This window comes from Haliaeetus leucocephalus, unplaced genomic scaffold, assembly GCF_000737465.1.
Source record: "Haliaeetus leucocephalus isolate CR32 unplaced genomic scaffold, Haliaeetus_leucocephalus-4.0 Scaffold626, whole genome shotgun sequence".
Taxonomy (NCBI): Eukaryota; Metazoa; Chordata; class Aves; order Accipitriformes; family Accipitridae; genus Haliaeetus; species Haliaeetus leucocephalus.
This window is the reverse complement of record NW_010973062.1, coordinates 3,065,770-3,093,401: the sequence shown is the minus strand read 5'-3', so window position 1 is coordinate 3,093,401 and position 27,632 is coordinate 3,065,770. Positions and strand designations below refer to the sequence as shown.

The window sequence follows — 27,632 nt, the reverse complement described above, 5'->3', positions numbered from 1 at the left end:
GACTACTGAAATAAAATCTACCCTTATTCACAGTTCTAGTTAGAGAAGGAAGATAAAAAGTAGGGTATGGCAGCTCTGTAAGAACAAAAGTAGACCTGATTTCCAAGCTGAAGGTCTCTACCTCCAAGTTTTTTGAGAGGCAACCAGAGAAAATACAGTTGTTCATCACAGATCTTTATCTCATTGTTATGTTGTTGTTATTATTACAATCATGATTATGCACTTACAGTAATAATAACAATAACGGAGTCTGTGACTGCTTGATCAGAACCTAATCTATTGTCTTGGGACCCTATGTGAAATTTGTCAGCCTAAACAACAGATATTTATTTCATTAACAGAATGCTGTATTAGGTCAGGTTGTCATAAAAAGCTAAGCTACAAAATATTTGCAGACAGTAATAGAGGCAAGGACAAAAAGTATAAAGCTAGTTAGCATTTCATAGATACCATATTCTATTAAAGATATTTACATCATAATTTGCTCACGTATATCTTTATTGTAGCTATCCTGTAATTAAATTTCTAACAATGGCTTACTCGGATTAATTAGTAAAGCCTGATTCAGCAAAACAGAAGCAGCATGTATTTAAGTACTTGAAGAGTTCTCTTTAAAGTGAATGGCAATTCTTATGTGTACAGAATTTAGCAAGGTGGTACGCTGAATGTAAGAAAGCTTTGATCCTTATCTACAATTCTTAGATGCTATGTTAATAATAATATTAACACAGCACCTGGTTACTGGAATAGAACCTAAAGTAACATGTCTGTCACGAAAGCCGTATCTCCGGGTTTATGGAACAAAACAATCCTCCCTACAGTTCACGGAAGGATCTGTCCCCCTTTTTCAAGTCTGCTGGAGGAGAGCTTGACAAGTCTAACTTCTTCTTTACAGGTTTCTATTCTTTTGCTGACACTAATGCTTGTTTTCGCAAGCTTTGGAGTGCAGCTATTTGCTGGAAAACTGGCTAAATGCAATGATCCGCACATCATCTCTAGGGTAAGAACTGCTTTTCTGCTTCAAAATAATAGTATGCTGTGCCATTTCTGCCTGCTGGGGAACACAAGTGGGGCAATCAGAGCTATCATATGAGAGATGGAGATATTGAGCACTTTCTTGTTCAGAAGCAGGATGATGGAGGGAGAGGTGATAAAGGAGTGAGTGAATGGGAGTAAGGCTGGCTTTTCATGTAAAAAAGTTAAGCAAGTCTAAATATTCAAGATGGTCCGAAAAAGTTGTCAAATTCATGCCACATTTTTGCAAAGGACTGAATGTCACCTGGAATTAACCATGGAAAATGACACTTTTGCATTCCTAGGTCAGCAGCTAAAAACCAGGTTAGGCTGCTAGATGTCAAAAGCACTGGGAATGCTATGTAGGTTACATGGAGAAAGTTAGCTGTGTTTCTTACTCCATTTGGAGAAATATCATCATCACCTAAAGAGAGCAGTGGTCTTTCCTGAAGAGGTGAAAGGCTAGATAGTCTTGCAAAATGAAAAGCACTCTCAGTCCTGGAAGGGGAAGGGTTTTTTGAATCCTTCCTAAGATGCATTTTTCATTTGGGTAAAGGTCCATGACTATTAATCCCACACCTGTAAATAACATTTCATTTCTGTTTACATTGCTTCCCCATCATGGCAAGTGTGCTGTCTATACTGGCATTTCGGCATCTCTCACAGACCGTCATTTAATCTTAGGCTGTGATTTATTTCACTATAGGAAGATTGTCATGGCATCTTCAGAATAAATGTAAGTGTTTCCAAAAATCTCAATTTGAAGTTAAGACCTGGAGAGAAAAAGCCTGGATTTTGGGTGCCACGAGTCTGGTGAGTTGCTACGCATTGGCCTATCTATCTTCAAAAACGCAGCTGTTGCTGTAGAAAATGGCTCAGATCTCATGGCATTAAAATACTGATGGAAGGGTTTTATTGTAAGTTAAATGATATTAAGGGTAAGAATTCTGGTATATTTAGTAAAAAGCCACATATATGAAACTTTTCCAGACTTAACCTGCTGTTCTATTCATAAAGCAGAAAAGAAAAAAAATACCCATAGGTACTGAACCTAGATAAGAATTGGATGTGATTTGTATTACAGTGGGAGTTACTGTCCTGAACCAAGATTATCACTTAATTGTTCTTTAGTACTATTATGAAGACATACAACAACAACAGAACGTAAGAATAGATAGGAAAAGATGGGAAGAAAAAGAAATGGAAATCAACCTGCCTACAGCTACCCATAAAAAAAAATGAGCAAGTCATGTCTAAAACCAGCCTTTCTCTTCTATGGCCATCAACCATGCCAGCTAGCAGCTTCTTTCTGTTTCCAGTGCTGGGAATCTTTGTGGTCTATCGAGTGCAGTAGTGCAGTAAAAATTATTTAAGAGCATGTTATGCTTATGGTTAGTATTCTGATAAAGTCTGTTTAGTATTTCCCAACACCTGAACAGGCAAAACCCCCTCTTTTTAATTGTTTACATTTTTAAGTTGGTTGGCATTTTGCAAAATCAGCTTAACATCCACAATTATTTTAATTGACTATGTGTGAGGATAAAGAATGTACCAGCAGTGGTAGATTCAGAGCCATCCTACCCTAATGAAATAATATGCTGTGATTTGAACAGTCAGTGAAACTCTGACATCTGCAGAAGTCTTTGTTTCTGTATGCTTCAGACAAATTCTTCCTTGAGTAAGCAAATTCAATCCTCTTCAGCTTGATCCAGAAATAAGCAAAAACTGTCTTAATCAGCATAACTGTAAACTTTGGGGAATGCTTTGTTATTGCGGAAAAATGTTTTACCACAAGGACATTTATACCACCTGTTGGCTGTGTCAGGCCAGATTTTCAAGAGCCAGATGTCAGTATAAGGACGGCATTTAAAATAAATATCTACATCAGAGAGCTCTCTTTTTCACTGAATGGTTGGATTTTCAGAAGCACCAAGCACTTAATAATTCTTCTGGAATACAACTATGTACCTTATAAATTGTTGAAAATTAATTGAGCTCCTTGGATTTTCTGTCTGGGACTGTAGAGACAGAGCAATGTGCTAACCTTGCCCAAAGAAGGTACTCTCAATGTTCAGCTGGAAACATCCTCTTGAATCTCAGCTGATACAAAAGGTCAGAGCATATGGTATAGGAAAGCCAAGAAGATGTGATGTTCTCTCAGTAAGTTTTGCTTCAGACCATCAGTTCCCAATGACAATGAAATAAGGAACAGCATTTTCTAAATGATCTTGCTGACTTTGGAGTCCGAATCATTTATGTGCGTTTGAGACTGGTCTCCTTCAAGTAAGTTATTTTAGAATCTGGGCAATGCCATCAGATCCATTTTTTTATGAATGCTGTATTTTGCTAATTTCATTGACAAAAACACTAAAATGCAGCAACATGTTACAAGCTTTATTACTGTGAATCAGATTCTGAGTAAGAAAGTAAAACGTACATAGGGATCAAAAAAAATATGCTGTACATATCTATTGGTGTTGCTATTGTTTTCTTATTCTTGACACAGAACTTTGAATGATATATTTCAGAGGCTTTCACACCAACTTTGCAAGGTATTTAAATGTCAGGCTATGAAGAATCAAGGTAACAAACAGAAAGAACAACTTTATTGCTGAAGTTACACCTATTTGTGTACTGCATTTCAGGGCAAATCCTCGGAATTTTAATTTTGACAATGTGGGGAATGCAATGCTGGCATTATTTGAAGTTCTTTCATTAAAAGGCTGGGTGGAAGTCAGAGATGTTATTATTCATCGTGTTGGGCCGGTAAGGAAACACTTCAGAGTCTTCGAATTCCACAACACATACTTTGATTTGTTTTAACTGTTAATCTTATTTTTGTCTATTCAGATCCATGGAATCTACATTCATGTTTTTGTATTCCTTGGCTGCATGATTGGACTGACCCTTTTCGTTGGAGTTGTCATCGCTAATTTCAATGAAAACAAGGTACTGAGCGAGGCGGTTTATTTGTGGAACTGGCTCTGTAAGAAACCTAAAACTGATATTACACTGTCTACATTACCTGGTAACGCTGCCTTTAAGACTGACTTACCAATCTTACATTCTGCAAGCCTGCAGGTATGACTTTAAACACACCTGATCCATATTTGCTACAAAACTCAAGCCTGGGATGATAGCAATCCATCACACACTCTCACCTGTCTGAGTATATTTACAATGCAGCCGTGTTGCCAGATGGAGATTGAACCTAAAGCACAATGTATTTACAGATGCTCCACATTCTGCTGTTTTAGTTTGATGTAGGCATACATGCGGTGGCAGGTAAAAAGACGTGTTATGCTTGTACGTGTTACAACTAAGGGGTCTCATTAGAGCCCTGCACTTGCAGTATTTCAGATCCAAAGTAAAGCTGCATGGCTTTTTCCTAGCAAACAGCAGAGTACATTGTAAAATTAATTGTCCGTCACTCAAACGAAAAAGTTCTAGGAAAAAACTGCGGTTCACGTGGGCTTTGCAGATTACCCTAAAAAGTAGAAAAACCTGTCCCCAGGTGAATTGTTAAAGATCAGCTCATGTCTACACTTGTTAAAGATAGCATCCTCTGAATGGGACTGCTGCATGCACACTGCACAGCCCTTAATCTGAGGTTTTTTCTGAGCCTCTTGTGGTGCCCCTGTGGCACCAAGACATAATTATTAATTTTTTTCGTCTTTGAGTTCAAAGTCCCCAAAATAATGAGATATCTGTGTTGCAGCTAGCTAGAGTGATATTTGTATCACTCATGGCAGTGGAGGGAAAGGCTGATTGTGCACTCTGGGGCTTGGAGATGCAAGACAACCCAGTGTGCTAGTGCTGGAAACAAACTGGGTGCTGGCCATGGCCCTGCTATGGCCCTGACGCAAACTCTGTAGCAAACACAAGTGTTGAATTTGCCCTTCAAGGAAACCACTTGACTCCTGGAAGGAAGCTGAGCAGCACACGACTGTGTGTCCAATGTGGGCAAGCAAGGCATCATGAAGTGAAGTCAGGCAGATTGTGAGCCAAATAAATAGCCAAAAACCTCTGCTGTTCAGAAGGTATTTTTATGTTTGTGTGACTCCAGTGTAATTTTGGTGAGATGAAGTGCAGTCATTCTTGTTAAAATACATCTGTTCTAGAGAAGAAGGAGCAATGTGCTATTCATTTATTTTCTTATTCACTAAATTTTGACTAGTGAATTAACAAAGCTGAAATTTCTCCAGTATGAGAATTACAATGGATTTGTATAGATGCTTTTGCCCCTTCCTGTTCAGCTGTGTAATACTGCTTTTCCTTCATATGTGTCAGCATTAAACTGATGAATACAAAATATTTTTCAGCAAGTCATGAAAAAAATTAACTATTTTTATTTAAATTACAGGTAATTAAAATATTATTTGAAACGTTAAAATTATTTTAATGTTTTTCTTCTATAGCTATGATGTATTTAGCTATGTATGTTTCTGTCACGTACATAATAGTTCATGAAACTCTATTGAGATGTTAGCTGAGCATTTCTATCATATAAATTGTTTCTTCATTTCCCTTTACACTTTCTACACAGGTCGATTTCCTCAAAAACCTGTTCATAGGCACAAGTGTAGGCGAGAAGTAGAAATATCACATTACGAAGTTCACTCTTAAATAGCTTTTGATCATGGCTAATCAAACATCTTTCCTTTACCCTGCTGAGGTGTGGTGCATGCAGTGTTGGGAAGTGAGGAAGTGGTGCATTTCCCCTTTAGTTTTGCATGTGTTCTTGAATGTATCTGTCATGGATGCTGAGCCAGTTTTGTGGGCAATGGAGAATCATCAGGAGCCACTCGCTGCTCTGGGTTGCTTTGCTACACCTACAGGCATCTACTTTTAGCCATCGTCATAGAAAAAAGGTACTAGAGGAGCTGGGTCTTTGCCCTTACTAGTATGACTTTTATTATGCTTTTGTGACAATGGGCCCAATCTTACTAAGTGCCGTCAATCTCCTAGGCAGCCATTTCGCTCTTAGTTCCCACTCTTTCCATAGAAGTCACTCACAAGATCAATTTCACTGTGTCAGCCTGTCTCCTGCAAAGGCAGCTTGTGAGATTTCTTTCAGAAATTAGTGAGATGTCATTAACTCATAACTCAGTGTTCATCTGTGTAGTCAACTGTCAACTATGGAATAAGGTGATCAGGGCCAACTCACAGGTTACTTTTGAAGTGATTTATCCACAATATCAGGGTAAATCTTTCACCAGTTTTTTAAGTTTGAAATATGAACGTGAACAGGGGAAAAATACCCTTAATTATATGTGACCGTGTAGCAGATTTGTATTTCATTCCCTCCTCCCTGATATGCAGCTTTAATGACACAGGAAAGCTCAGATTCATGTGAAAAGTAATTTTGTTTATGTTCACTGTGACTCAAAATGAGAGGGAACAGGAAGGTGTGAAGATGAGGCTTATAAAGATTGTGAGCACAGGAGATAATTAAACTAAATCTTAGCCCAGATTGCCCCTGCATGAGCTGCCAGTGTGAATGTGGAAGTCTGAGGTGTAGGGCCTGAATTAGGGTTCCCATTATTTTCAGAAAATTATCTGGTTCTAACATTTATCATTTTGGGGTGGTTTTCTCTGCTTGTACATTTTTCTCTAACTACAGCCACCTTTTCAGCTATAAGTGCTCTCCTCCCTCAATTCCATATCTGAATACGGGGAAAGCATTAGTCTGAACATCAAAAAAAGCTACTCACTAGTGACAGTTCCCTGTAAATGACACTGAACAGGCACATCATGCAATATTTCTATAGAATTTACAAGTTACTAAAAATACAGTCAGTATAAATCATTTATGTCATCTGGTTCAGCTTCTTCAGTTGTTTCTTAGTAACCTCAGGTAGCTGCTGTGGCATGTAATGTTTGTTTTTCTTTTTTCTTGAATACTTGTTACTTTTTATGTATTTACTATAGGGAAATGAAAATGTCTTCAGATTTGAGTTGAAAAGATGAATATGTTAGTTAATTATGCAGCGGCAGGGGCGGGGGGGAATCTCAGCTCAGTCAATATTAAAGTAGAGTGAAGAAATGTCCAGGAACTGAAGAAATGTGAAGTAAGATAGAGAGAAGGCTGGCAAATAGTCCAGAAAGAAGAAAGCAAGACAGTCCACTGTGCGAGGTTAAGTTGCATCTTCTTAAAACTAGTTACATGGCCAAGCTATTGGTGTTTTAAGTAGATGTTGGCTTTAGAAAGTTCACAGCTGATACATCATTAGAGTAGTGCCAGGAATTGTTGAGGAGGGTCAGAGTTGGACAATTACTGAATAAACTATTTTATGTGAGAACGAACAATTTGCTGAAAAAAAAAAAATATTTTCAGATATGCCGTAGTATTTCATGTGAGCTGTCGGAGCTGCAGGTGTGGAGATGTTGGACTGGGAAGTACCACAGCGGGCTCTGGGCTGGGTCCTCAGCTGTCCCAGTGACAGAGCAATAGCCCAAAGTGTTCCACCACCCCGTTTCACAACGTCTGCCCGTCACTTGTCACAGCATCCAGGTGCCACGTGTTCAGTCGGCAGTGAAGATGCGATCGACTCAGTTTTGAGCTGCAGTCCAAATGCCAACACAGCTCCTCCAGCAGTAGTCCCGCTCGCAGGGCTCTGCTCTGCGATCCCCTTACAATGATCCCACTGGTGGAAGTGGTAGTTCTGGAGCAACAGAGCGACTTGGCATCACTATTTCTACATTTTACAAAGGTCCGCTTTTTTTGCCACCTTTTTGTCTTGTTCGCAGGGAAAGCTCTCCAAGAATATAAACCAGACATGCTCATTGGGGTGAATGAGTTGCCTTTTAATTTGAGCATTTCTAAATGTACTGTTTGGGCCCGATACAAGTAATAGGTGTCCTTACATCTGTCGCTTTGTCCGCATCCTGTTGGAAGGCACCTCCTCCCAGGGTGCCGCGTGGGGACACAGCTCCATAAAGAGATGATGTCCACTGAGAGGGAGGAATCCTGACCTTATCGGTCGCACAGCCAGCCACAGTTCCAGCACCTGCACAAGCCGATGCCGAGGTGAGCCCCAAAGATCACAGCAGCCGTCGCCCAGCTTGGCGCGGCTCCGTGCTGGCTGTGGGAGCAGCCAAGGGCCTGGGAGACAGGTTTGTGACATTTACCTTGAAATGGTCTCCCTTGGTTTTGTAACTCCAGACTTCTTCCATGAGATTTTACGGTTTTCTGAAGTGATGAGGGCCTCATTTTTGGGGAGGGTTACTTGTTTTTTCCTTTGTTACGAAAACACACACATTACCATCTACCACCGCCTGCCCTAAAGGTGTATCTCCACCTCTCCTTGTGCTTTCTTTGTGGAGAGCTCCTGTAGATTCATAGCATACTATCATTTTATTTCAATTACACCCCAAGCAGAAGAGCTGTGGAGAGTGGCAGCGGTCTCCTGGAGGGCTCATTCCCCAAGAAACTGTAGCAGCGGCACTGACGAGCCGCAGGATTTTCTGCAGCAACGTCCGGACAAAATCGACCACTCTTTAAAACGGTGCTTCCTGGCAAATGATGTTCAGTCAAATGGAAGGCCTCCTGCAGTGTTTCACTGCCCACACTGGGCTGCTGCTACGAAGAGCAACAACTGTGCCTGCTGAGTTGAGTCCCAGAAACTCACAGCTAATGCATCCAGAAATCCTCTTGAGTAACAGCTGATACTTCAGACTCCTTTACCCAAACAGTGTGTTATTTAAGGAGAGTTGCCTATGTAACTCTATTTCAGGCACCAAAGAGAATGTTGTTTTCATGTTTACAGCATTAAATGTTCTAGCTTTTATACGACAAAAGCTTTACACGCTTCTCTTCGTTTATTAAGGGGACAGCTTTACTGACTGTAGATCAGAGACGATGGGAAGATCTGAAAAGCAGACTGAAGATAGCACAACCTCTTCATCTCCCACCTCGTCCGGGTATCAAAGATATTTTGATTTTATTCATGTTGAGCCCTAGTGTTCAGAATTCCCCAGGAGTCTGCGATTCAAATTAAAATTGTAATCGTGAGGCCACTAGGAGGTTGTGCATAAGTTAATGTGGAAACAGGCTCCAACTACTGATCTCTGCATAAGGCTATTAAAATCAACCCCAAAAAGGTTGTGCTTCGATGGTTTTAGGATAAGCCTTAATGAAAAAATGAATTTCTAAGTGAAAAATATTTGCAGTTGGCTGTTAATGATATGAATGGAATGTATTAACCTGACAGCAGTTGAATGATGCACTTGCCCTACAAGTACCAAAGCCTTCATGCAACACTGGTGTTCAGTATTTGAAATTATATGTTCAGAAGCCCTATTTGATACAGAAAACTGTAGCAGAAAATTAGAAATGTATTTTAAAACTGGTAAAGGATTATTTTGCCACTAATGAACATGGAAAATATGTCATGGAAAAATACCACTGTGTGTTTTAACTCTCCTCCTCGAACTCTTTCTTTTTCAGATAACGATGGCTTTAGAGCTAAGATGTATGATATAACTCAGCATCCATTTTTTAAGAGAACTATTGCTGTACTTGTTCTGGCCCAGTCTGTGTTGTTATCAGTTAAGGTAATTGTCTTTCTTTTAAGCATTTCATTATAGTAGGACAGCATGTGTTGCACATTTCCTAACACCAATTAACGATCAGTTGAGCCATTACTGTGATGAATATAGGGGAACATGATTTCTAGATACAGCAATCTCAGTTGGCACAGATCACTGTAGAGTAATTGTAACTTGTGGAGCTGAGTGAATTTCTGCCTTTTTGTAGTCTGGTCCACTATTTTTAATTTCCAGTTAAGCTGTAAATCTGTGAGAGAAGAAAACACCAAGATGCCATTCCTGTCTGAGTATATTTTAAAGTGAAATCTATTCATTTACAAAACCTACAAGAAAAGTTAAGGCAATGAAGAGGCATTTAGTTCTGTTTAACAGCTATTTTTCTGATTTTTTTTGCATTTCAGTGGGATGCTGCAGATCCGGTGACTGTGCCTTTAGCAACAATGTCAGTTGTTTTCACCTTCATTTTTGTCCTTGAGGTAAAGTAATATATTTTATGACTTCTTGAGATTAAGGCTAGTATGTGTATATTTCATTTTGTATTTAGGGATGTTGTCTCATTCTTCACTATGGTTTTTATTTCTGAACAAGTACATTTGGGGCTCTCCATGTCACTTGTCTTTAAACAACATGTATTGTAGGAATAAACTTTTAATTTGTTATAATCATACTTGTCCAGCACCTTGAGCTTTGTGTCCTTTTATATATATAAAACTCTGAGCATTTCAACATGTGTTTTGGTGAACCCAGTGAACTCTTTTTCTTGCAGAACATCTCAGATTAAATTAATTCCATGTTGTATCATGGAAGTTCTGCTTGATCCATTTATATTTTGCCTGGTGCATTAATTCCGACTACTCTGTAGCTGTGACATCATCAAACGTCTCTGTTTTGGTTTGGTTTTTTTAAGTATCACATTTCATTTTAATGCCTTTTAATAAACTATGTCAAATTCCAGTATTGTCTATCTTTTGTTGCACAGATCTGGATCCTGTGTGGTAACGGTTCTCTGTCTATGCGAAAATTGTCACCCCAAGCAACTGTGCAAGGTGTAATTAGCCTGTTCTCATAAGATTGGAATCTAAGGACTTAAACACATTTTTAAAAGCATATATTTTTATATGTATAAGGATATCTGTAGTGTAACAAAGCACACATTTATAAGGTTAAAGAAGATGCTTCCTCTGTGGTTAGGTTAGTATATAATTCTTTTATAAGTAAGTTTGTGGTTTAGTATTTTTCTTTTCGGTCCCCTCTGAATAGCTGATACTGACCACTATCTGAAACAGTATAGTAGACTACGTTTCCCACTGCTCTAATCCAATATGACAGTTCTTATGTTCCAGTGATAGGTTTTGCCAGCAGTGATGAATAAACAATGAAGTGAATACCTTGTAGCAGCTGTAGCTAGAGTATGTCTGTGTTGTTGCTTCTTTTTTCCCTACCCAGGAGAAATCAGTGTCTCTTGAGAAACTGAGCAAACACAGAAAAGTTTGATTTGTATCATACACAGACAGGTTTTAATTTACCTAGTAACTATGTCTTTAGAAATACTTTTTTCTCTTACACTGCCGGGGTAACAAATACACTTCTAGAATTTCAAAGGAACTTTGTCAGAGCCAAGAAAAATTTGTTGACTGTCTCAACAGGCAAGCTATCACACTGTGAGTGCACACAATTTATGGAGAGAAGAAGCAGCTTCCTGCCCAGGATCTTCCCTAATACAGCATAATCCAGTTACAGAGTCTGCTATGTAGATGCTCTGCTACCACTAGCAGGCACGGTCCATGAGGAAGGCCAAAGCTTTCTGCATCGCTAAGGGCCCTGTGTCCAGTCTAAGGACTCCTGATTCAGTCTTAAACCTCTACTGCTCACATCATTGTATGTGGTATAGAAGAATAGGAAGAATTCTGAGATCTCACTTGATCACAGAATAAAGTGAGATGTGATTTTTTTATTTGGATGGTATGGTATTCAGTTCAAGATTATAGACACCTGAACTTAGGTGTCTAAATTGTACATGTGAGGTAGGTGTTTAAGCTGTCGCTGTGATCAAGGGAGATGTAGGGTGAGATTCAGTTGGCTAAATTAACTGCTTACCAGTTTGGGAACCCTAACTGATCTCCCCTTACCTCCAGTAACCGCTACAGAGGGGCAGGGATGTTTGCAGGTCTTGTGTCATCCCTGCCAGCCCCATGCATCTGTCTCCTGTATTCTAGGGCATCTCAGCTGACTGGATAGAAGGAGGCAAGATACCTTCAGGTACCTCAATTAGAGATTCAGAGACCATATTCTTCATTTTGTAGTCAGGCTTCAGAAAACGTTATACGGGAAAGAACTAACTGGAAAATCAGCCTTTTACCTCAAACTGTTGTCCTTTTATATATGCTTTAGGTTTCAGAAGTGTAAAGAATACTACTAAATGGCAGTGTTGCAAGGTGGGATGAAAAAAATCATGATGAATGCCTGACGTTTATAGCCTTTATATAGTAACACTTGACTTGCTTTGAGGTTTAGTACGAATTGTGTATGAGAAACTCTCTGGTGTTCCCTCTCCATGCATCACCCTACCTCGATGTCTGTTAGCTGTTGTGACTACTTTTTATCAGTATCTATTCTTAAGCTTCCTGTCTGCACTCTTATTACCTGTATCAGAAATGTCAAGCACTTCGGCTGCTGTCTTGTACCAGGTACCTTGTAAAATGTGCTGCCTTTACTGTTCTTAGCTTTCTTCTCTTATATGCTGCTGAGCACAGATGGTGCTGAGTACAGAGTATTCCTTAAAGCAAGAAAGACTTGCAATATGGGAAGGCTTTTTAATTAATTTGAACTAGAGGTGCTGCAGAACACAATTATATTCTTGAGTTCAAATGTGCTTCTGTGATTTTAGCCTGCTTGAAGACAGGTAGCTAGATAGGATACTACTACCTCTTTTAGCTACATATTATTGACATAATCATTTTCTAACTTCATGACTTGCTTAACTATATGAAAGCTTAAGCTCACATTCACCTCAGCAATCTATACATTAAGCATTGAGTCTGAGGTGGTCAGCTGCACTCCTTCCTTCGATACTTGATGGGGAGAGAGAGAGAGAGAGAGAGAGACTTGCAGAATTCTGTTCATCCCCTCGTCTTGGCCACAAGTACCCATTTTCCTCCATCTAAGGAAAGTTTATGTGATCGGGTTAGTCCAGCAGCCTCACTTGTCCACATGGGAACAGTGAGCTGATATGAAACCTGCCCATGGTTGTTTGAAACTATTTCATAAGATAAATTCAATCAAACATTTTAGAGAATGGAAGAGGTTCTTCTAGCAAGAAATAACCATTTATTCAGTACAACTGAGAAATTGTTTTTATCCATAGGTCACAATGAAGATTATTGCCATGTCACCTTCTGGCTTCTGGCAAAGCAGAAGAAATCGGTACGATCTCTTGGTGACATCTCTTGGAGTTATATGGGTGATACTTCACTTTGCCTTATTGGTAAGATTTACAAAACATGGTTCCAGTGATTAAGCTTGATTTTATCTGTTTAGCACCAGCAGTAGGATCACTGCTATACATCTAGATAAACCCTTGGGAGTTTAATGAGGCTGAAATACAGCTGAAACAAATTAAGCTTGATGCTAAGAAGAAGGAATCGTCTTGGGCAATGATGAAGTAAAAAAGTTGTCTTACTGATGTAGAATCTATAAATGTGGTAGAAAACTGATGTCTTCAAGAGGGATGTGAGTGAGGAAGGGAAGGAATCCAAAGAGACCGAGAGCTCTTGCCAACAGCAGTCTCATAAGCATCAAGGAAGAAAGAGGCAATGCACAGAATCCAGGCAGGAGCAGAGGACTGGAAGAAGGCATAGGTTCAAAATTGCTGAACAATACAATCTGTCCCAAACCCAGCAGCGATTATGTAGCTCTGGTTTTAGTTAAGGGATGATGTTTAATCCAAGAAGGCATGGAGGAGAGAGGAGGAAATCAGCTCTCCCTTCATCCCACCCCAGTTTTTAAAATGTGGCTACACTCCTGGTTCCCTTATTTACGAGGGAAGGAGAAGGAATAGTTGATACTTGTCATGAATCACAAATTGTCGAAGTCACAACCCTATCATGGCTGCAGGCTTCGCTCTTGTTTGCCCTGAGCTCTGTTTGGAGGAAAACCTGTCTTGTGTGACTTGTCATTTTGCCCTGACGTTCACAGTTTGCTCCCTGCTGCTGAGTAGCTTGGAAGGTCTGAGGAGTTTCTCTAAGCCAGCAGCTGCCTAGATAAGCAGACTGGGGGTACTGGACATAATTGCAGCCCAGCTAAAGAGGATTGAAGGCTTTTTGGTTCGATATGTGGGGATGTTTGGTTAGTGTTTTTGAAGTGGTGGTTAGGTAGGTAGGTAGTTAGCACTCATCTTGTTGTGATAGTGCTCTCTTATAGAAGTTTCTTCCTCTAGAGTGCAAGTGTTAGTTTCTTACTGCTCCACTGTTATTGAAATATTGGTGCTACTAGTTTATGATTTCTCTTATTTCATATGGCAACAGCCCTGCATTATTAAAAGACCAATCATCATGGTCTTTCCATGAGATCCCTGGGGGGCCAATGTATTAAGTCTTCTGTGTTCCTGTTCCAGAATGCGTACACATACATGATGGGGGCATGCGTAATTGTCTTCAGGTTTTTCTCAATTTGTGGGAAGCACGTAAGTATAAATTAAGAAATACAACCATTGAAGTGCTCGTGTATAGATTAAAGGACTAGTTGCTACTCATCTCTACTGCACATTCTGTAAGGCTCCATTTTGTATGCCAAAAAAAAAGGATACTTCAAGCAGCAGTCTCCAAATTTACATGCTGTCTTTAAAATGTCAGGATTTTATGTCTATTCTATAATAGCACTATATTATGGTTACTGGAAAAGCTGCATTTTTTGCAAAATAAAGTGAAACTGCAATACCACACAGTTTTTTAAGAATGCTCTCTAAAACTCCGAACATACATTGTGCTACTTTCAGTCCTTGCCATTTCAGTGTGGTCTGATGTGCATGCTGTTTATATATTTTCTCTGCAAGACTAGGGGAGTGGTGGTTAATGCACTCATCTTGTTGTGATAGTGCTCTGTTATAGAAGTTTCTTCCTCCAGAGTGCAAGCCTGTGTCTTGTGTCTCTACAATGTATGTCTTATCACAGTAAAGCATTTATGTTCAATTTAAAAAAAATACTGGGCCAAGATATTCTTCTGGAAACACTGGCATGGCGACCAAGCAAGTCACTTCTAAAGTTTACATTTCTTTTTTGTTTGGATTTGCTCTGGTGTAATTGAGAGTAGGCTGGCAGAATAAGCATAGACAGAGAACAAACACATTTGTTTAACAAGTGGTGACACTCTGCATTCTCTTGCTGTAGAACTTCTTAGACTATCCAAACATTTTCTGTGAAGTCTGACATATTAAAGTAAATGTGGTGAAAAGACTGCTGTACTAGGTTGCTGGGGTTAAGAGCAGTAAGTCAGAGGGTTTGTTCAGTAAAGATAAAAAGTTTTCTTTCAATCAAACTACACAGAGCCTGTAGACCCTTGGAACTGAAATGAAAAATCCTTGCTTCTCCTATGCAGCCAGACCAAGTGATTGTCTTCAAAGCTTTCTGATTGATTCTAAAGTTTTTTCAAGGTTTTAACCTTGTCATTTGTGCTTTCATGTTAGGAGCTGTATCAGTTTCACTAATTTATCTGTTGTGATGCAATGTGATCACTAAAAGTCAGCATGAGTTATCAGTTTGGCACGAATCTAAAGAAAACTGCTACCTTCAGTCCCATTAAAAAGAATTTTCCATAGCATCCAAAGTGCGTAAGGTTGTTAGGACAATCTAGGGCAATAACTTTATCAAGAGTAAAATGTACAATATGGGATGCATGGGAAAGTAACATCTATTATCTAGGCCTATGGCCTATGTAATTTCCAAAATTATTCTCTCTTCTTAAGCTCTTTGGCCAACTTGCATGAGAAATTACTAGTTTAATCAAGCTGTGCTCATCTTAAGGAAATCCCCTTCTCTATACATCAACCCATTCCTTTAGGTAGGCTGCAGTATCTGTGGTTTCCACCTAACAGTTAACATCACTTTCAGGTAAGCCCAAAGTAGTTTACTGCACCACTGTTCATGCAATACTAATTTTGATACTTCTGGAGTATACTGATCCTAGAATATTATAGTTAAACTTATGCTGTATTATTGCTGTATTATCCTCCACTGTATTATTGCTGTATTATCCTCCACTGTATTATCCTATATATACTCTTTGAGGAGCAACATCTTGACCTTGTAAATTAGGTGGATATACTGATCTCTTTAACAAGTAAAAAGCACACTAAATTTCAGAGGAAGACACAAAATGTTCAGTTCCAATCAGATTCATAATGTACCATTTCACTGGGCTCATCCATTAGTCTATATGTGTAAAAAAATCCATTGTCAAAATGGCGAGTGCAATAACTCTCTTTTCCCTTTTATCTCTGCTTTCCTGAATTGTGTCATGGATTGCTTTTTCTCTGTCCTTCCAGGTGACACTAAAAATGCTGCTCCTGACTGTGGTTGTCAGCATGTACAAGAGTTTCTTCATCATAGTGGGAATGTTCTTACTGCTTCTTTGTTATGCTTTTGCTGGAGTGGTTTTATTTGGTACAGTGAAATACGGAGAGAACATTAACAGGTACGGTATGTACTACCTCATGGAGATGTTCTTTAAACAGCCTGAAAAAATCACATTCTGCTGGAGAGAAGTTTACCCGTGGCAAAAATCAGACAAGTCTCCAGGTCTAGCTGAAGAGCTCTAAACAGAATTTCTGATAGGAGACACTGAGCCATCTTCCCAGTCCTTGTGCATTGGACCAAATGGCACCCAATCCAGCCCAGAGCAGACTGAGAGCTGTTCTTCATTATCCCAGCTAGAATATGCTTCAAAGCAGCACTGAGCTAGCCACAAGCTGCTGAAACACAGCGTACCTACGACACCTTATCAGCATCACCCAGGAACAGGATCCATATACCAGGCCGATACAGAGAGGGGACAGTTCTGTGATCTGGCTGTTAACTGGAGACTTCCCAATCAATAGCATCATCAGGCTTCAGGAAGAGAATGGAGACAGGGGATAGGATCTGGCTTTGAGTCTGCTTTAGCTCTTTGATAAAATGAGCCAAAATACTCAGACCTGTGTCTGAGCCAAAGTTCAGTTACTGTATCTTAAGTCATGGAATAAATAATTCAATGAGCTCCTTCAAATAATACTCTAACTATTTTTAGTTTAAAATAGTAGAACGGTAGAAAGTGGAATTTATTTGCATTTTTTCTTGTCAACTTTTTAATTCTGGGACGTGAAATGACCTCTCTCTCTCTTATTCTTTAAAACAGACATGCAAATTTTTCATCAGCTGGCAAGGCTATTACTGTACTCTTCAGAATAGTTACTGGAGAAGACTGGAACAAAATTATGCATGACTGCATGGTAAATACGATACTGCCAGAGATAAAGTAGGCAAGAAACAGGAGACACCATTGCATCTCAAAGTGTTTCCAGTATCTTAGCTTTGTACAAGGAATGTTGTGATTACCTTTATCTCTTCAAGGGATATAATGTTCGCGAAACCTCAGAACATGACACACACATTGCAGTTCCAATCACACACTCACAGTGTAATATTTCATGGGGCTAAGCCGTTTAAAAGACAAAAATAAAAAGGTGTTTTCAAAATCAGAAGTGCAGTAACTCATTTTTCCACTGTTATCTCTGTTTTGACTGGGGCAAACTGACTTTTCAGGTTAACTTTGTCTTTAATGCATGCACTTTGGCTCATTCTGTGTGAATTCCATCTTAAGGACCTCAAAATTTGTTCTTAAAACACTTTATTTGCCCAAGTAAATTTCCCTCTGTTGATTCCATTGTGATGAAAATCATATTCCCTTCCTTTTTAAAGGAATGGGCAGGGAAGCTTTTTGAAAACTGCCACGTTTCAGAGCACCAAGTTGTTTCTTTATAGTGGCATAATGCACAATGTGCCTTGTGTATGGTAGTGAGATCCACGCCTACGCCTTTTTTGTCGTACCTCTCTCTGGTTTTTGATTTCTAACTACTAAAGGAACAACAAAAACCTGCCCACAATAATAATATTATTCCCTAATTGGGAAGCTTTAAAGAAATGATAGTCATAAGTATTGTATTGATTGCAGAGAAATTAAGAATCTCTTCTTATCATTGATTGACTTTGTTTTCTTTTGTTTTGAAGGTTCAGCCTCCATTTTGTACGCCAGATAACAGCACTTACTGGAAAACAGACTGTGGAAATTATGCTGGTGCTCTTATGTACTTCTGTTCATTTTATGTCATCATTGCATACATCATGCTAAATTTGCTTGTTGGTAAGTGAAAATGTTCGTTAATAACAAAAAGCTCTATCTTGGCATGTAGTATGTTAGAAGTGAGTCTGTTGTGCTATTCAGGTATGAGGTTACCTTGTACCTTCACTGTTACCGTATATGCATATGATGATTTTGACTCTTCTCTGGCATGGTGTATGCTAAAACTCAGGAATCTGGGGAATGAAAGTTTTTTGAACAAAGAGATATGCTGTATTTGTAGAGTTACCCTAAGAAATACTATTTTCTGAGCTTTTCCTTCCTCCAGTTAACATTTTTCCAACATCATTGGAATTCACCTAACTGATCTTAGATATTAGATTAGGCATCTCACCAGCATATAAGATACAGCTTTTAAAAAGTGAGCAAGTGAATATTGATGTAGCATGACAGTATATTATCCATTCAAAATCATCTGAACATACAGCTAAAGGCACTTATTAACATCAAGTTTGCACAACAGAATTCATATTCTCTTGAAATCATAGTTGCTTATGGATGTTAACCAGTTAGAATGTAACTACAGGCTTTCTTTATAGCGTTTTTTGGTTTTGTGATTTTCAGCTATCATTGTGGAGAATTTCTCATTGTTTTACTCAACTGAAGAAGACCAACTTCTAAGTTACAATGATCTTAGGCATTTTCAAATTATATGGAACATGGTTGATGACAAAAGAGAGGTAAGAAACTTGATAACAAGCACAGAAATCCAGTAAATTTACGTTTTTCCCTTGAAAAAGCATAGGGGGAAAACAAAGTGTGCTGACAAAACTCACTGAGCAGTTACTGTTCACGTTCTAAAAGTTCAGTGAGTATGATCTAACATTGTTCATGGCCCTTCAAATACTAACCCATATTCTTTACTACTGTGAAGTATTTATAATAGTAGATTTAAAAACAAATTTAGATATACCTAGAATCAATACAATAGCATCTTTCCTCCCATCTCCCTGAGAGCTGTTCCCTTGGAAGTCTACAGGCTCACATCCATTTGTGTGTCTGATCTTCAGAAGGGCTTTGCTGAGATTTCAGCACTGTCTTCTGTAATATCCTCATAGAGAAGCTGATGAAGTATGGGCTGGATGAGAAGATGATGAAGTGGACTGAGAACTGGCTGAATGGCCAGGCCCAGAGGGTGATGGTCAGCAGCACAGATTCCAGTTGGAGGCCAGTAACTAGTCCTGTACTCCAGGGGTCAATATTGGGTCCAATCCTGTTCAACATCTTCTTTAATGACCTGGGTGATGGGGCAGAGTGCACCCTCAGCAAGTTTGCTGATGACACCAAACTGGGAGGAGTGGCTGATATGCCAGAGGGTCATGCTGCCATCCAGAGGGACCTCGACAGGCTGGAGGAATGGGCAGACAGGAACCTCATTAAGTTCAACAAGGAGAACTGCAAAATTCTGCACCTGGAGAGGAACAACCCCAGGCGCCAGTACATGCTGGGGGCCACTCAGCTGGAAAGCAGCTTGGCAGCAAAGAACCTGGGAGTCCTGGTGGACACCAAGTTGAACATGAGCCAGCAGTGCCCTTGCGGCAAAAAGGGCTAATGGTATCCTGGGCTGCATTAGGCAAGTATGGCCAGCAGGCCAAGGGGGAGGATCCTTCCCCTCTACTCAGCACTGGTGAGGCCACACCTGGAGTCCTGGGTCCAGTTCTGGGCTCCTCTGTGCAACAGAGACATAGACATACTGGAGAGAGTCCAGCAAAGGTGATGATGAAGTGAGGTGAGTAAGACGATGAAGGGACTGGAGCATGTCTTCAACAAGGAAAGGCTGAGACAGCTGAGACTGTTCAGCCTGGAGAAGAGAAGGCTCAGGGGGAATCTCATCAGTATACATAAATACCTGAAGGGAAGGTGCAAAGAAGACAGAGCCAGGTTCTGCTCAGTGGTGCCCAGTGACAGGACCAGAGGTAATGGGCACAAGCTGAAACACCGGAGGTTCCCTCTGAACATCAGGAAAGACTTTTTCACAGTGAGGGTGACTGAGCACCAGCACAGGTTACCCAGGGAGTTTGTGGAGTCTCTATCCTTAGAGATACTCAAAAGCCATCTGGACATGGTCCTGGGAAACCGGTTTTGGGAGACCCTGCTTAAGCAGAGGAGGTTGGACAAGGTGACATACAGAGGTCCCTTCCAACCTCAACCATTCTGTGATTCTGGGATGAGAAGAACATCTGGGAGACTGAGCTGTTCAGATGCTCAGAAGTTAAATCATCATCCGAATGATTTATGACATCATTAAGATTTGAATATGAACAATGAGTTGGTTGCTTGTAGTTGGCACATGCCTGTGCTGGAGATGGAAGCCACAGTCTGTACTGATGGAGGTGGAGAGTTCTGAATCCAGCATGCCCAGCACTGACAGGATCTCTCTCTGATGTGGAACAACACATGACAGCAAAAATAGTTCCAGTCAGGCTCATTTAGCAAAACAAAATATGTAAAGAGTATGGATACCACAGTTTCAGAGGGAAATACAGTCCTAATTTTTTAACAGCGATCAAAATTATTGTCACAAAAAGCGGAACATGTGCTAGGTTGACTCTCAGAACAGAAGACCTTTGAAAAGCCAGTAAACTCCCAACTTTCTCCTGTCCAAAGATGCACAGAGAAGGGGACAGGTTTACAGCCAGGTATAAGCCTGGCTGCGAATGTTTAAATTGTAGTTTAATTTCAGTTTTTCAAAGGCAGCTCTTTGGACATATGATTCTCATCACAGATTAATGCAAATGGGGAAACTAAATCCCCAAGCAATTTTGAAAATTTCTGGCAAAATTAACAGCACAGATTCTCATTGTATATCAGTCAAATAACAGCAAAGACTTCCATCAGTGTGCTGAAGAGCTGGCTGCGTGTGTATATTCTTCAGTAATGTATTCACAGTGACTTAAATAGGCCAGGATTTGACACAGAGTCTCTGGAGAAATAGTGTTTCTCTCACTGATCGAGTTGAATGTCTGAGTTGGTTGTTAGGTCACAGTAACAATTTACCATCTATTATGCAATTTTACCCAGGGAGTAATCCCTACCTTCCGAGTGAAATTTCTGCTGAGGCTTCTGCGGGGCAGGCTGGAGGTAGACCTCGACAAGGACAAGCTGCTGTTCAAGCACATGTGCTATGAAATGGAACGGCTCCATAATGGTGGTGATGTCACTTTCCATGACGTGCTCAGGTACTCTGAGATTTTCTCTGAATTTGTAGAACAGGTATAGTGGCCTGTGTTTCTCTCCAGGCTAACAGGTATTCATTAGGCTTGGGAAAAGGCAAGACCAGTAGCTACAGAGGCACTGCTATTTTAAATGTAATACAAAAATTAGATTTCTCTTTTTTTCCTGCAAAAAATATTAGTGATGCAAAACACAGGTCCTAGGGAATCAGCTCTAAGTAATTTTAATGTTTTCACCAGAGACAGTTTGTCATAAACAGCAGTCACGTGTCGTTCTTGTATCCCAAGTAACGAAAGGTTGCCCCCACATGTGTAGCAACATGACAGTGAATCTGACTAGAAATAAAATAGAAATGGGAATATTATCCAAGCGTAAACACTTAGGGAAAAAAAAAAAACAAACCACCACAAATGCCCTAGTTGCTTATGGTTCAGCAGCTCACCTGTATTGGATAGCTAGATGTAGGTGATAAGGTCTTCGTTTGTTTTGAGCACCACAAGTCTCTTCTGGAATCATCTTAGCATTTTTTAACTTCAAATATGAATTTGCTGCATACACCTGAATTATGTATTTTTGCATTAAGGTCTTCAGTATGAGCTTTGACGTTCTAAATTAAAATGTAACATCACCAGCATTTAAAAAAAATTAATCTATGTTTCTTCCAGCATGCTTTCATATAGGTCTGTTGATATCAGAAAAAGTCTTCAACTGGAAGAGCTGCTTGCTAGGGAGCAACTGGAATATACCATAGAAGAGGAGGTGGCCAAGCAGACCATACGCATGTGGCTGAAGAAGTGCTTAAAGCGAATCAGAGCAGTAAGTCAAGCTAAACCAGGATCTAAATGGTTGCAGAAATTGTACTGCTCAACAGTGTTGGAATTTGCTGTCACTATGCTTCATTTACTCTGGAGTCACAATAATGTTTATGTGAAGAAGTATGTAGCAGTTGCTAACTGAACAAAAAAAGTATGTTACAGCTCAATTGAAAGCGCTACAAAAATAAGCATCTTTTGAAGGCAAAAACTGTCTTCCTGCCAAAAATTTATCTGTCTTTTCAATACAGCTGGAAGATGCATGTGCAGAGACCAAAGTCAAAGGAATAAAGAAAAAACAATGTAATTTGATGAAACCTCATAGGCCTAATCCTTCCTCATAGAATGTAATTGTATAATTTCCTTGCCTCTGCTGGCAGAAGATACCATGATCAGTCACCAGCAGATGACTCTTCAGATGGAACCCTTATCAAGATACATCATTTGAGTGAGCCATCACAGTAACTGTGTGTGCAAATGAGCAGTGTGTACGTGCAAATCAGGTATATGAACCGTGGCACACAGTAGCTGTGTCTATGCCAGTAAATTAAGCAGGGCCAAGGCTTCGGCTCAGGACTGGGACGAGGTCACCCATCCTCGTTAGCATGTTCCTCGGCACAGTTTTGGCCCGTGCGTACTCGTACCCTCCCAGACCAGTGCCGAGGGGTCTCCCAGACCACTGCCATAGGAGCATCGCTGCCCTCGAGGCATGGGTCAGGGTGGAGACTGCTCCCAGTAGGCAGTGGTTGAAGCTGTCTAGATCAGCCAGATCATGCAAGTCCTTGCCTGTCACTTGGCTTCAGCACTGCAGGAAATCCCGGTCTGTTTAATGTACTAGTATAGAGCTAGCCAGTGCTTCTGTATTCTGTTTACGCAGTGCTTCTGATCATCAGAAACATTTTTGCCTTTGCTCAGGATAGCTACAATATATGCTGGTCAAAGTTTGTCTTGGATGAAATTTATATTAAAAAAAAATTCAGGAAATTTGAATTAGGTTTTGCAGTTATTCTCCTCTTTTCTTCCAAAACCAACTCTTCCTTTATATAAAAAGTCACACCCTGGTTGCCTTGATGACTGATTTTTCAGTTACTGTAAGGCTGAGTCCAGGTTTTGGCACATATATTTTTTATTTTTATAAAAGCTTACTTCTTGTGACTGGAGGTTTTCCATAGAGATCTGTGATCATGGAATCATTTTCTGTTCGTAAACTTATAAAAAAACATAACTGGACAATTTGAATGTAACGTACATTCCAGCTGAAACGTCAGTGTTCAAGGCATATTCAGATAGATAGTTCCATTTTGATCTTATCTCTGTAATAATAATGGCAGTAAATTTAATCTCAGCTCTCAATTCGGGGTTTGTTCAACTGTTGTTCATTTCATTATGATATTGAATTACACTATGTTAAAGTAAATATGCTATTCATTTCTCTCTAATAATGTGGTTCAGATCATTTCACATTATATGAACCTTTTATAAACTGAATGTAATTATGGAAGTTAATATATATTTTCAAATTCTCTTGTTAGTCTCTAAGTCTCTCTAGAGGGAGCCGGTGAAAACTACCCAGGAAAGTGAAACCCTTCCTAAGGGCTGTTTATTTTCATTTAAAAGCAAATTAGATTGTAAGATCATAATGGTAGTGGTTTTGTTTTTCTATTTGTACTGTAAATCTATACTCAGTCCCAAGGTTTCCACTACTGTTTTATTCAGTCTTACTGACAGCCTGTTCCAAAGTCCATGAAAGAAATCAGAATTTTTTCTTTGCAAGAACTTCTAACTTAAAAATTCAAAACAATATGTTTTTAAACTCTAGGCTTAAACCAACAATTGAACAACTTCCCTTCCACTTAATATAGTTTATAAGTTTCATCCTTTGGTCCCTACATAAAGGTTAGACATATGCTGGAAGTCACTTTATTTAAATAGTGACCATCTAATACATGTAGCTTTATCGATGCACCTGGTATCCACATCTGGTGCTCACTGTTTGGTTAAATATTTAGAAGGCTTTAAAAAAAATCAAGCACTGTGACACACCAATGAGAACATTTTGTTGTCACATATTATACCTTGACAGAAACAACAGCAGTCGTGCAGCATTATCCATAGTCTACGAGAGAGTCAACAGCAGGAGTTGAGCCGATTTCTGAATCCTCCCAGCATTGAGACAACACAGCCGAGTGAAGATATGAATGCTGTTAATCAGGATAACAGTGCACAGCCAGAGGTATGTTAACCAGAAGACTATCAGCTACTCAGAACAAATCCAGAAAACTTCCATGTTTCTTATTTGTTCTTTTTTAAATATCACTTTAACTGGGAAAGTTGTAAGCATTATCTTGTTTTGCTTCAATCTTTGCCTTCAGATGTAAAGGCAAGATGGTCTAAGGCAGTAATTCTCCAGCTTAGTTAGCTGTCTTGCTAGCACCATAAAGGGCAAACTCAGCCGTACGACTCTGGCAGCACCAACTTTGAGCTCTAGCATGAGCTGTGTACACGCTCAGGGATGTGAAGCTTTCCTGTTCAAGCATTCTGAAGTAGTGTTTACGCTGAGAGTGGTAACATTGGGCATGCCGGGTCCTCTGGGCAGGGGTCCTGGGCTCTTCCAGGGCAGAAAATGAAGAAGGTACAACATAAGGACTCCACTGTCGAAGGCTGAGAACAATTTTGTACCCTTCAGTGGGGAATATAATGTAATTGAGCCCAAACGGTCTTTTTATTTTTTCCTATTAGTAGTAGCTTTCTGGGGCAGTGAAGAATAGAAACCATATCGCCTTAACAAATGTCAATATGTTTTGTTTGTATTCATCTATAAGGCTTGTAAACAGAATAGAAAGATAACCCTTCTTAGGATTATCCCCATGCAATGGGGAACTATGACTGAGATTCTTTTTTCTCTGTTCAGACCAGTAGCCAGCAGCAGCTCCTTAGCCCAACACTTTCTGACAGAGGTGGCTATCGACAAGACTCTGCAGATGCTGGGAAACCTCAGCGGAAATTTGGACAATGGCGTTTGCCATCAGGTAAGTGAAAAATGTTTATTGCTAGAGTCCCCACATGCCAAATCACTGCTGTACAAGAACAAGGCCATGAGAGGCTTCATGATGCACAGTTCTACCTCCTGCCTGCTGCTGGCACCAACATCAGGGTTTTTCTACCCTCACACATGATGAAATACAGCAATCTCTCCCCTTCCTCCCAGTTCTGAAAGGTTGGAAAATGGGCCCAAGCATTGCCATGTGCAGGTGGTTGGGTTTTTTTTACTTTTTCATACATTTAGTCAGGGTCTTTGGATTGGGGGCAATACCATCCCATATGTTTGGATAGCATCTTGTGCATTTAGAGTTCTCTTTTATCATATAAAGCATAGTGAAAATGAATCAAGTTTTCCCTAACAGTAGTAACTTCTGAGTGCCTTGTCTTGTCTAGGCATACCAGGCGTATGGTTTATACCTTATACCGTAAGTATACATTTTTATATCTTCACTTCAGCCAGGAATTGGCCAGGTGTACAATCAGTTTCCTGTTTATTTTCTCAGAAACGGGAAACGTCCTCAAGTTATTCTAGTAACTACAGTCTGCTAGAAAAGAAAGGCTAGACTATGCCTTATAGGAGGATGCTTATAGGAGGGTGGGAGAGGTGCATAGGTACAGCCTGAGGCCTTATTAAGTCTTTATCTCAAGAGCACTCTCCACCACCTGAAATAGTCTCTCTTAAAGTACATCTTGACCTCTGCTGCCTGCCACACTCGTGACCAGCAGGTTAGGTGTGTGCACATCAACCTTTCAGCTGTCATCAGTCAGTCCTATTCTGAGTCAGAGCGCTGCCTTCAAAGGTTGCCGCTGTTGAGACCCTAATCATAGCTAGGTGGAAGTAGAAGAGATGGTCATGCTATGAGTACCATTAACCCTACTTTTGTGAGCAGAGTACTTGTCCGAGAAACAGGACAGCTTAATAGAGAGCTTTCAATCCATGTTTTCCACTTAAATATCACTGAGCAGCAAAGATGAACATTTTGTTGGAACAGAGAGAGAGTAAAAGAGGGAGAGTGCTAAGGAGGAATCCTACTACTGTAGCCAACTGGACAGGTTTTTCAAGTGAGAATGAGGAGTTCAGGATTTCCTTTCTTAGCACTGATCTGGGCCATGTCAGTCTTGAATGCTTCTCAGTGGATGGTCTCAGAAAAGAAGGGTCACCTCCATGCACAGTACAGCCTGGCGGTTGGTACGTAGTCTACCTCCAGTCCAAGAAAGAAATGTATTTAACATCATGAATAGCATCATTAAGATCAGCTGTGGGTTTTATATACTTACACATGTGGTTTAGTGCTTTCCTAAAGCCCTACCAGCACCTTGTACTGGCATCCAACCTTAGGCCATAGTTAAATATCGCTTTCTAGCTGCAGCTGCCACCCCTAAATGCACTTTCCCCTCTCTTTTTCTGGCACTCACCACTTTTACCATTTTGCCAGCAGGTCAGCTCATGTAAGTACCGCCTAAACTATTTAGGTTGCAATTAGCCAGGTAAGAAGAGATCTGTTTTATCAGCTATCCCCAGCAGAAGGAAATGAGGCACTGCTCAGTTAAACTGCTCTACCAGCAGATTAGTGGGAGCAGTGTGAACAGCTGGAGCTGAAAAAAACACAAACATTAGAACAGAGCCCTAGTCTTTCTGCACTAAATCAGTTTAAAGCTGCCCCGGTCCAGGTAGTTCTGTATATCTGAATTCTAAGCCAAAATGTTCAAGAAGCAGATCTACTCTAACAAACACAGAACTTTCTGTTTAATTTCATAGCCCCCAAACCAATAAGCCATTCAGTGTCTTCAGTCAATCTCCGCTTTGGTGGACGTTCAACTATGAAATCTGTTGTATGCAAAATGAATCCCATGTCTGATGCTGCTTCTTGTGGATCAGAAGTCAAGAAATGGTGGACAAGACAATTAACTGTGGAGAGTGATGAGAGTGGAGAGGACCTTCTTGATATCTGAGAAAAAATTAAGTCATACTAGAACAACAACCACTTCAAGTACAACCTGATTTTCTATGTCTAGAATTGAAGACTCTGTGTGATGTACAATTTCTTTATAATCAATGTCATAATTTTTTTTCAAATGCTTATCCTTCTGCCATATGAAGCATAGCGCACACTTACATGTTAGAATTCACCTCTATGGCTACTAACTGTACTTTAAGAAACCTGTATACAATAGCAGTGCTAACAAAGCCAGAGAGACTATATTGCCTTTAGCAGACAGAGCGTTGAAAGATTTCATATGTTCTGTAGCTACATAATGAAAATGTATTTTGATATGCACACCTCTGTGTTTTTCTTCAATCTGTACCGTACTTCACAGTGGCAACACTTTACAATACAGGGGTAATGTATTTCTTCTTTTTGTGTTTTCCCTCATTTCTTATTTAGTAACATTTCCTCAGAAGGATTTTATTATTCACAAATGACCTGAAGAGGTCAGCACTGACTTCATGTTCAAGGGAAGTATTTTTACGAAGTACAGATTCTGAATTACAATTCTAAGCTTTTTCTGGACCTTTTTTTAAAATATGCAAGATACAGGATAACTCATTTTAAAATCAGAAGGTGAAGGATTGGCTTTTAAAATGTAAATATCTTTGGGTTTTGGTTAATTATGCAAAGAGCTTGATTTTCATAGAGAAAACAGGGGAAA

At 39.8% G+C, this 27,632-nt stretch overlaps 1 protein-coding gene across 1 annotated transcript in view; it reads left to right on the top strand.

The window, feature by feature from the left end:
- The window catches only part of NALCN (sodium leak channel, non-selective), a 229,905-nt gene extending 202,972 nt beyond the window's left edge, over positions 1-26,933 (top strand). Inside the window, exons 26-43 of the mRNA XM_010578299.1 lie at positions 896-1,000; positions 1,721-1,827; positions 3,660-3,780; positions 3,865-3,963; positions 8,844-8,937; positions 9,464-9,570; positions 9,966-10,040; positions 12,929-13,048; positions 14,177-14,245; positions 16,103-16,251; positions 16,951-17,044; positions 17,823-17,955; positions 18,517-18,632; positions 20,974-21,131; positions 21,792-21,942; positions 24,022-24,171; positions 24,850-24,967; positions 26,740-26,933. Of these exons, the coding sequence (XP_010576601.1) occupies positions 896-1,000; positions 1,721-1,827; positions 3,660-3,780; positions 3,865-3,963; positions 8,844-8,937; positions 9,464-9,570; positions 9,966-10,040; positions 12,929-13,048; positions 14,177-14,245; positions 16,103-16,251; positions 16,951-17,044; positions 17,823-17,955; positions 18,517-18,632; positions 20,974-21,131; positions 21,792-21,942; positions 24,022-24,171; positions 24,850-24,967; positions 26,740-26,933 (2,160 nt within the window). The remainder of the gene's footprint in view (positions 1-895; positions 1,001-1,720; positions 1,828-3,659; positions 3,781-3,864; positions 3,964-8,843; positions 8,938-9,463; positions 9,571-9,965; positions 10,041-12,928; positions 13,049-14,176; positions 14,246-16,102; positions 16,252-16,950; positions 17,045-17,822; positions 17,956-18,516; positions 18,633-20,973; positions 21,132-21,791; positions 21,943-24,021; positions 24,172-24,849; positions 24,968-26,739) is intronic.
- Positions 26,934-27,632: the final 699 nt, after the last annotated feature.